This window comes from Rattus rattus, chromosome 13 (assembly GCF_011064425.1).
Source record: "Rattus rattus isolate New Zealand chromosome 13, Rrattus_CSIRO_v1, whole genome shotgun sequence".
NCBI classification, from domain to species: domain Eukaryota; kingdom Metazoa; phylum Chordata; class Mammalia; order Rodentia; family Muridae; genus Rattus; species Rattus rattus.
Window position 1 is genome coordinate 39,786,821 of NC_046166.1, and position 10,817 is coordinate 39,797,637.

Below are 10,817 nucleotides of genomic sequence, written 5' to 3' on the forward strand. Positions count from 1 at the left end.
CAACCCACAAAGAGTGCCACCACAGCCTTTACAGAGAAATAAAATGTCCTCTAGTAAGGCCCCGTCTATGAGCAGGTGTTCATAGAATTCTGAAAATTACAGATCAGGAGGCCTGACCCTGTTGTGAGAAAGAAATAAAACTGAGAAACAGAATGGGAAATTTCGAAGTCAAAACTGCTGTGTCAGGAAGCGGGCTCTTTAACGCCCATCATTCAGAGCTCAGGAAAGAACACACAACAAAACACCAGGACTCCTAGCCCAAAGCAAGAATAATTAGAGATCCAGAAATTGGGTTACCTCTTAACGATAAGGGAAGTGCGGGGTTCCTAGCAAAGTTAATCCCTACCTTGAGCAATGTCCTACCACTTTGGTGGATACAAAAAAAAAGTAATCATGACTAAAATACACACATGGTGTCTACTGTGCTCACAGATACATTTTTCTGATAAAGTTTCATTCTTCACACTAAAAGAACCTGTCTCACTGTCATCTTTATTTAATAAGCAAAATCCATCAAGTTTCTAGGGGTCTGGAGGCCATTTTAACATGGCTTCCTTTTTTAAAGATTATTATTTAAACTGCATTTATAGAGCCGAACATACGTGCCTGGGGTGCCCTTGGACTTCAAGTCCAGAAGAGGGCATACGATCCCCTGGAACTGGGGACACCAGCAGTTGCAAGCTGCCGGAGGGTGGTGCTGCAAACCTCACTCTGGTCCTCTGCGAGAACAGCATGCTCTTACCCTCGACCTTCTCTCTAGTCCCCAGTTTAACATTTCTAATTGCAAATATATCCGGCCCTGACAAGGAGTCCCGAAGACTCACCTCCTGATGCATTTGAGTGTGTCTGTCCTAACTGTATGAGTTCATAACATGTCTAAAAGCCCTTTAGTCTGGTGGTCCAAACGGAATGCCAATTTTTTTCCTAGGCAGCCATTTAAATATGGCTCAAGTTCTCTGACCAGAAAAGTGCACGGTAAGGATAACTTAGGGAATCCCTAGTAAAGATTTTGGGCAGCTCCCTAGTGCTGCAGGGGAGAAGGGCATTTCTTTGAGTGCTGTAAATGAAACAGATGTTTCATTTGACTAGACAAACATCTGCTGGTATACAAAATGGCTGCCTTAGAATACCCCCAATTTCAAGCAATTTGCCATGGAGATGGTCCTGTCTCCACATCTGTATAAAATACTTGTTTTCCAGAGTTTAAGTTCCCGTGCCCAGCTGGCCCTAGTCCTCTCATCCCTGCACATTTCAGCTCTATGATTACATTGGGGACTCTCAGCTAAAAACCGTCTTCCACACACGGGACAGGTGGCCAGGAGGACTTAGAACATGGGCATTTCCAAAGTTTTATGAGGGCCTGGTGCCCCCAGCCTCAGGCATCCGAGGAGAATGCTACTGCTGTGAGTCTGGTAGACTGGCTTGCCCACCTTGGGCGGTTTGAAAATAAAGCCCCTAGGAATTACAAGGTGAGAGATAAAAATATGAATAGGTTGCCTGCCTTGAAAACTAAAAAAGCTTCCAGAAATACATGAGATATCCTTTTAATTTTTTATTGCATTTTTTTTTACGTGTCCATACCCTCCACCCCTTCGCCATACATGTGTAGTAGAGGTGAGAGGGCAATTTGGTCAGGCTTGGCAGTAGGTATCTTTCTTTACCCAGTGAGCAATTCGCCAGCCAATAAACTCCCTTTTTGATCTTTTTAAAAACTATTATAACACGCAAGGAGGGAAGGAAATGACATTCCATCCTGGATTGTTTAGGCATTCTAATCCCTAGACAGTTAGGGAGTCTCCCCATCAATCAGAGCTTCTGCACCTCCACTAAGACCTGTTTGTTTCTAGCTGGTTGGAGTTTGGTTTTTCTGGGGTAGGAGCTCACATAGCTCAGGATAACCCTGGAACTCACGATGTATGTAGCCTTGTTCTCCGGATCCTTCCCACCTCCCCAGCGTGTTCATGATAATGCAGTACTTAAAGCGAGACCCTGTTTTATTTGTAGTCAGGACCGGGAAGGGCAACAGTAAGCATGGCCCCCAGCAAACCAGCATCTGTACACTGATGTTCTTTCAATCTCCCTCCTCCTGTGTTTTGCTTTTCAGCCCATCTTTGGAGTTCAGCAGCAAGTGGCAAGGCAAGCCAAGGCCTTCCTGTCCCTGGGGAAGATGGCGGAGGTGCAGGTGAGCCGACGCAAGGCTGGGGGCGAGCAGTCGTGGCTGTGGTTCGCCACCGTCAAGTCGCTCATCGGCAAGGGCGTCATGCTGGCCGTGAGCCAAGGCCGCGTGCAGACCAACGTGCTCAACATCGCCAACGAGGACTGCATCAAGGTGGCGGCGGTGCTCAACAATGCCTTCTACCTGGAGAACCTGCACTTCACCATCGAGGGCAAGGACACGCACTACTTCATCAAGACCACCACGCCAGAGAGCGACCTGGGCACGCTGCGGCTGACGAGCGGCCGCAAGGCGCTGGAGAACGGTATCAACGTGACCGTGTCGCAATCCACCACGGTGGTGAACGGCAGGACTCGCAGGTTCGCTGACGTGGAGATGCAGTTCGGCGCCCTGGCGCTGCACGTCCGCTACGGCATGACCCTGGACGAGGAGAAGGCGCGCATCCTGGAGCAAGCGCGCCAGCGCGCTCTCGCCCGGGCGTGGGCGCGCGAGCAGCAGCGCGTGCGCGACGGCGAGGAGGGTGCGCGCCTCTGGACAGAGGGTGAGAAGCGGCAGCTGCTGAGCGCCGGCAAGGTGCAGGGCTACGATGGGTACTACGTACTGTCGGTGGAGCAGTACCCCGAGCTGGCTGACAGTGCCAACAACATCCAGTTCCTGAGACAAAGCGAGATCGGCAAGAGGTAACCCCCGGGCCACCCCTGCGCAGATTCTCCTGTAGCACAAACCGAACCGGACTCTCCAAAGAGCCTTCCAGAATGACACTGCTCTGCAGACACCCACGGCGCAGACACACAGGCAACACAAACCAGAAACAAAGACGACTTTTTTTTTTCTCTGAATGACCTTAAAGGTGATCGGCTTTAAAGAATATGTTTACATACGCATATCGCTGCACTCAATTGGACTGGAAGTATGAGAAGGAAAAAAAAGCATTAAAAAGGCAACGTTTTGCCATGACCCTCTGTACCTTCGAGGCACTGTATTTAACAAAAGTTTTAAAAAGAAAAAAAAATGCGTACCATGTTTCCAGATATTGCTGAATTGTCGACCTTTGCTTACAGGAAGTAATCTCTACTTAGGATGTGATATACATAGATCTGTTCATTTTAAAATGTGGGGCAACGTTACTGTTTATAGAACCCAACTGCTTTCCCATGCTGCTTTGTAAAAGGACATTGGCGCAAGGGACGTCTGCTTCGGCGGGGATTTAATAATGGATTTTACTAACATGGCTTGCCCTGGGAGGGGAAAAAAAAACGACAAATAGAATCATTGTCACTGATAAGCAAAGGAAACCCCGATTTTTTTGTAAATTATGTGAGACAAGTTGTTTATGGATTTTTTATATGAATTACAATTTACTGTACATCGAATATTAGTCTCAGAGGAGTTAATTTATGTAAAGTGTTTAAAAAGTTTATACTTAAAAAATAAAATGATAAAAACATGTGAACTGTGTGATTTTTTTAAAAAAAAAGGATTGCACCTTTTGTTATCTGTTATAACTGTACAGTATAACTTATTATATTGTAGAGATATAACAACTTACGCCTATCATGTCCAGAAGTGTTAATATTTTTGTATTAGGTTGAAAACAAAAACAATGTGCAACTTTCTATCACTTAGATAGATAGGACTGTGCAATCCTCAGTGGGTGGCTAATCGGAGAACTCCTTTTTCTTCGTCCCCCTTTCTTAACAAGCCACTGGCCTCAGCCATTACCAACCAAGAGGCGCAGTCGACATCCAAGGCTGGTGGAATGTGATGGAGGGTGTGGGGGAGGGGAGCAGAGAGAGAGGAACCCGAGGGGGAGAAGAGGCTCTCTAGGCCCTTAAAGGTCAAGCCAAGTTCATCAACCAGAGCTTTTAATAGTGTATGGCCGTCCCTCCATGCTCCACTTGTGATGGAGAAGAGACCACAGTCTGATGCTCGGGAACATTTGTGGGGAGCGAAGGACTTGATGTCATGGTAACCATGAACATGTATCTTAATGTCTAGGAGCGATAGCAATAACCGAGTGGTCGTGAGCCAGGGGCGACCGGCCAGTCAGGGTCCCTCTCTGTGGGGCTTGGAGTTGGACCCTTAGGTCAGCCAGTGGGATCGAAACAGGAAGGCAAGCTCCTGTTAAGCCCGAATGGCCCAACCATCACAGGAAATGGTTTGAGTGGCAGCCTATGCTGGCCAGGGGTAGCCTGGGGTACTGGGCAGGGTAGGAAGAAAACTGACATCAGTGTCCCCACCCCCCACCCCCGACCGAAAGCTTGGGGTTCCACCATAGACACCATCTGCACTTCCGTGCCAACCCAGCCACTCTGGAGAGTCTTTCGTGAGCACTGAATTCAGCCACAAAAATATTTTTAGAAGATATTTCTCAGTTCATTGAGCTATATAGTACACACTGTTTTCCTCTCTATATGATGGTGATAAATATAGCAAGTGAACATGTCGTAAATATAAAGGTTCAAGTGATGTATTGAAAGTAATTTTCTAACTGCTTTGTATGTATCACATACTCTAAATACACAGTAGGCGTGTTTATTAAACAGACTGGCTGGGAGCGTTCTCAGACAGCGACGGAACTTACGGTCTCAGCGCTGCTCCTGTTGCTGTGTATGTGGTAGGGTATACTGAAGTAATTAATCTTCTAATGAATGCTGATATTTTACTAGAATGAAAGCACAGATTAGCATTAAATATTTTTTATCCTGGAAATCCTTTGGCAAGTACTGGGGAGCCCAAATTTAGAAAACTATGAGATTTTCAAACATGGCTGTCGGACGTTTTATTTTTTAACTGTTACCTTAGGTGTTTGCAGTTCTGCTGAGTGGGACTTCCGCAGGGCTGTTATGTAGCATGCTGTAAGTACTCTGGGGTGAAACGGGCCCCGAGTCTAAATTCTCAGAAATGTCTGTGATGTATTGACCATGAATAGCTTGTACCACATGACGGAAATGAAATTACACTCTTAACCCCTTCTCAACGTGGACTGGTCTTTACAGGGGCACCAATAAATGACAAATTTGGAGAGTCTCCTGGTGCTTATTTTAGAAGTCAAATCAACCCAATTAGTATCTTGTTAGTAGATATAATGAGCCTATTTCTTTCTAAAAAGGCTTGTGGTCTGGACGTGCTTTTACAAGAAATAGTGACCTTGGGGAATATGTAAACAAGAGATCTTTTTCTAAGAGTTTGGGGGGAGGTTGGGGACCTGTATAATGACAAAAATTAGCTTACAATAATGACAACAACAAAAAGTAAAAATAAAAACAAAAGAAATTGATATTCAAAGTATTTTAGGCAAAGCCAGTCAAGATGCTTTCATGATATTTTGAGATGTAAATTTTTGTCTGATTTGTATTGTTCTTTTCATTTGCCTTCTTAACTTTCTATGTGACCTGAATTTTCCATAACTTGATGACTATAGACTGCATCTAGGCATTCCAATAAAAGCCAACCCAATGTGTGTGCGTTTATATATTTTTTCATGTCTTGACTAGCCAGAATTGCTCTTAGGTTTCCTGCGGCTACAGAAGGAGGCAGATCTGGGGGTGCAATTCCTCTGCAAACCAAACCGATGATAGCCCTCATTACTACTGCGTTGGGCTCCTTGTTTTGTTTTTGTATTTAGTTTCAAAATGAAAGCTTGGAGGAGCAGGCTTCACGGAGGTCTCTATCCTGGCCTACTTTAGAAAAAATGTTAACTACACCTCCACAAAGCCCGACACTAACTGTAAAAGAAGAATTGAAAAAGAAAAAAAATCACGCATTACTCCTGAAATCGGGTCTCATTCCTGTGATGTTGGCATTGAGTGTGCCTAATTAAAACACTTGATTAGAATAATCAGTTTGGGCCTGATAGGTCCTCAGCCTCCTGGAGATGCCTAAATCTACATAGAGACCGGCTGATTAGGGTTTGCTTTGCTCAGCAATTCCAGGCTGACAGACCAGGGCTTTGGTTTTAGTATGAAGAGGCAGACTTCCCCATGCTTGCCTCACAGTGACAACCTCAACTCGAGAAGGCGTGGATGCTACAGGAATCAGGTCACCCCGCTTGGCAAAAGGGTCTCGTTTCTCCTCAAACTAGAGTTTAGTATGCTCGAAGCCCAGGAACCCAGTAAGACATAGTACATTCCAGCCCCTCCTCTTGACAATGCTTTTCTTGTCTGAGCAAACTCAAAGAACAAAAGTGGACGTGAGGTTTTAGATAGAGAACTGGGTACCAAACCATTGCTGCTCACTCCCACGGTGAAATGTACATCCGTATTTAGATTCACTGCAAGTTACCTTACCTATTAGTCACGTGACCAGCCCCACAAGCACTTAAAGGAAACGAGGGGAGATTATCGTGCCTTTGAAGCCCTAACCATACCCACTCCTCTCCCTGTTCACGGCCTTTTCTCTTGACTCAGCTGATCCCAAAAGCAGCCATTTCTCTGACCAGGTAGATCTGCTTGCTATCTGTGTAAGGTACTCTTTGGAATAAAAGAGTCCAGAAGAGGGAGCCTGAAGGCACTGATCCATGACATGTCTGTAACAAAAAGCACCTGGGCAGTGTCTTACAGGACACAACCTATCCATGAACTGCCACCACCCAACCCAGGTGACAAGGATGATATCTAGGCTCCTGCAGAGCGAGACAAGACCTCCCCCTTGAGCCTTGAAGGTCAGCTTATCGGTATCATACCCCTTCCACAGATAACTCCATCACACACCATCCTGAAGAGAAGTGACCTCAGCCTGCAGCTCCCGTCCCCAGCGTGCAGTAAATTCTAGGTGAGGGAGAAATTTGAGCAAGTTATCCAAGTGGATATCCAAGTGTGGGTGGGGTTCAAGTCAAAATGAGCAAGGATTCTCTGTCAGGTAGCTACCTTTCCTACCTTGCATAGTCTCCTGACGACAGCATCCCAGGTTCTGGCGATATTACCTGCCGTATTTGCATAAGTCATAAGACATGGGCTTTATGGCCAGTCTATCTGCCAATATTTCTAGCTCCTTGGCTCCATCATGTATAGAAACAAGTCTTCCATGCAATGTTAATGAGTGTCCATCATTTCTAAAGGAAGGACTAGAGGTTTCTCCATAAATCTCTCGTTTGACTGTGTCATCCTACCAAGGTCGTGTTAGAAATGACACGTTGTTTATATATTCCTACTCACCTTAACCACAGTGCGAACAAAGTACAAAAAAAAGGTAGTGGTGTGACTACTGGAGTTTTCTGCCCTCCATTCAAGCCCCAGAGTGAATATCCTGTTACCACTTTTCTCGTTTGTTACTCCCTCTACAAGCAATGGTCTCTTGGTGTCACTTAATTACGAATAACTTTTAGGTAGCTAGAGTAAACCTTTTCATTTATGAACCAACTGAAAATGCTGCCATGGAGAAAGACAGGATTCCTAGAGCCTTGTGTACAGAGAATTTACTACAAACCGAGGCTGAGCTTAAAGTAACATCATTAGTCAGTTTAGAGATAATGGGCTCCACAAAGCAAATTTAATAAATCCTTCCGGGATCCAGGCAGAGGAAAATTAAAATTAGAAGTATAAATTGTTAGTTTTAGGCCAAGAGAGTGGCTCGCTTGCAGTCTTCCTGCCTATAGGGTGGAATCGTAAGTGGACACTGGCATCCACCTGCATTGGGAAGGAAGGTCCCATTCCTTTTATGTGTGTGCCGAGATTTCCTGAATTCCACCTAAATGACTACTTCCATCTCACATAGCTCTCCATGCATAAAGTGGACAGGATTTGCAAGTGGTCTGCTGGGTGGAAAGGCATTCCTTAAAATTTTCAAAACTCCACTTTATCAAGGTGAGGGGAGCGTAAGTACCCAAGGAGGAAAAGTGACAGGAAGTGAGAATAGAATGGCTCATAGAAACTCCGAGGGAACACGCCAACTAGTTAGTCTCTTCCACCTCGGGTTCTTGTCACAAGGTGATGAGCATGGTGTAAGCGGAGATCCACTTCATCCCAACTTGCCCTCAAAGATAAATGGATGGGAAGCCTATTGTATCTAATTCAGAAAATACACCTTAAAAATCGTCCCCAGGTCCCCAGTCTCTCTCTATAACCCCCCTTCTTTCCCTTAATTCTCTTTCTGAAATGACCCCAGCAAGACCTGCCTGGGTTGTGTCCGAAAAAATTGCATCTGCTTTTCTTCATCTTGGGAGGAAAACCATGCTGGTTCATTGATAAGCCAGGTGATTTTTGTCTGCTGAGGATATCATTGGGAAGGGGAGGTAGAATCTTTCATCCCCAACTTATTGACAAAAGGTTATAAGCAAGCAGGTTTCAAAGTCTCACTTCAACTGGGACGTTATCACCAAGCTCAGGCACGAGATTCAAGCGTCATTCTCAAGCACCGACAAGCAATACTGCAAAACACAGAAAACTGAATGGAGGACAGGAAGAAGCGAAGGGTTGGGGCAGCCCGGCTCACTAGAGGTAGGGAAGGGAGAGACCATCTTTCTACAAGTCGGTCCTTCTCAGTTTTCAGGACTCTGGCTTTTTGGAGGAGTGAGATCCTGTCCCAACATCTGGTGACACCCTAGAGGGGTGAGCCTCAGCAGAGACCTGTGTCTGGGTCATGGCGGCTGCGAGGCGCTTTCATGAAGGGCTCTTGCGCCCCCTAGCGATGGACGCCTTAGGTGTAGAAATCTATGCAAAAGCTGCAGTAAGGTCCAGAACCAGAAACAAAACAAAACATAAAAACAAAGGGAGACTTAAGCTCTCCCTCTACTCGTCTCTGGATGGGCCAATTCAAATGACCCTCTCTGATCCCATTCTGTTCTGTCCGTAGACTTTCACACGTAAAGCGATTCCTTCTGCTTCATGCACCGCCTCACTGAGACCTGGTCCTTGCAATCCTCACTCCCTTAAGATTTTCCCCCGCATGCCGTGCAGAAGCTCTGTCAAGCCGTGTTCCTCTCGCCTGGCAGATCATAAGAGGGCCCTTCCTCCCAGGAGTTGTCCGCGGGCTGTCTGAGTCCCGCAGCCCACTCAGAACACTGATTTCTGAAATACATTGTTTACTTTCTACTTTCCATGTTAACAGCCCCGTCGCTGCGAAGACTTCCCCCAGAAGGACAGATTATTTAAATTCAGAGTGGCATTTTTATTTCTGCCCAAGCTAGGCTTTCATGGAAAGTGCTAGAATGACAGGCAGCCTGGAAAAAAAATTCTTCCTGGCCCCGCCACTCCCTCCCTCCACTTGGCCTCACTTGCCAGGGTGAGAAAAAAAAAAATGGACTTTCAACCTTTCATTCCTGGGTTGTCACACAGAAAAGCCAGTACATGTTGATTTTAAGTGACAGCGTGTATCTACTTTAAGAAACCGTCCCTGGCTAGGTAGAACCTATTGCCATTTCTGGAGGCTCCTTGGGGACCCAAATATGTAGACTCATTCCCCCACTTTCTCTCTTAGATTAAAAAAAAAAAGGAAGACTAAAGATCACATGTGAAGCCAAAATATCATGGCAGACAGGATGAGATTGGAACCCCATAGCTTCATGAGAAGATAAAAAGTGGACCACTAGTTGTCCAACTGAAAATCTTGGCCTTCTGTGACAATACCACCAGTCCAGACAGGCTGTCCAGGGGAGGGGAGGGAGGGGGAGGGAGGGGGGGGAGGGCGAGGGAAGGGGAGAGAACAACACTCTTCTGCATGAGCCAAGTATGTCTAAGCTCATATCTTCACAGATTTCCAGAAAGGCTTCCTCAGGTGCTCCTGGGAGCTATAATCCCAGGGAGAGACAGACTCAGAGTTAGAACACACACAGAGAGAGAGAGAGAGAGAGAGAGAGAGAGAGAGAGAGAGAGAGAGAGAGAGAGAGAGAGAGAGAGAGAGAGAGAGAGAGACCATGAGCACAGGGAGCCAGGTTCTGCAGCAGATGATCTAGAAAGCCCATCAGCCTTTGTTTTTCCCTGGCGCTGAAGCAATAGCTGGCTTCTTGCATGTTGCTTCCCTCACCTGGTCTCTGCCGTGGTCCAAGGTGTCCTCCACATGCTGCCCCTTCCTTCTGTGACAGCTGCCGTTCTCTCTGGTGGCTGCTTGGGAACCAGCTCTAAAACCCAAGTTGTGCAGACTGGCAGCATTCCAGATTGTGAGGTCCAGGTCATGAATCAGCACTCCATCGAAGTTCCCCGCTCTCGTTCCCAGACCCCCTCATCCACAGTCACACCTAGAGGCGGTGTTCTATGCCAGTAGTAAGGGCAGAGGAGGCAGGCTCCGGCTCGGGGCTCTTTGAAGGCAACAGGTTCCCAATTACTTCCCGCTCATTAAACTGTGGACGTAGCCTTGCTGGCTCTTGTAAATCAAAGAAAACACGACTAGCCTTGCCATGCTCGGCTCTGTCTGCAGCCTCCGCCAATTAGCACTCTAGTTAATCAAACTTTAGAAGGTCCCTAGAGGGGCGGTGGAACTGGGAGCGGGCCGGAGCAGAAAAGACCCACTCAGGCTCGGCTCTGCCTGGCTGAAGGCAGCCACGTGTTTTCAACCAGTTTTCTCCATCTTTAAAGTGAGCAGCTCCATAAGCCGTGTGTGTGTGTGTGTGTGTGTGTGTGTGTGTGTGTGTGTGTGTGTGTGTGTGAGAGACGCGAGCACACTGAGTGAAAAGAGGGTTGGCAGAAAAGTTAGGGGGAAGACTTCA

General features: G+C 46.5%; 1 protein-coding gene across 1 annotated transcript in view; it reads left to right on the forward strand.

Annotated features, from left to right (window-relative positions):
- Window positions 1–5,639, forward strand: part of Tenm3 (teneurin transmembrane protein 3) — a 603,629-nt gene extending 597,990 nt beyond the window's left edge. Inside the window, exon 31 of the mRNA XM_032919375.1 lies at window positions 2,105–5,639. Coding sequence (XP_032775266.1) covers window positions 2,105–2,860 — 756 coding nt within the window. The 3' untranslated portion in view covers window positions 2,861–5,639. The remainder of the gene's footprint in view (window positions 1–2,104) is intronic.
- Window positions 5,640–10,817: the final 5,178 nt, after the last annotated feature.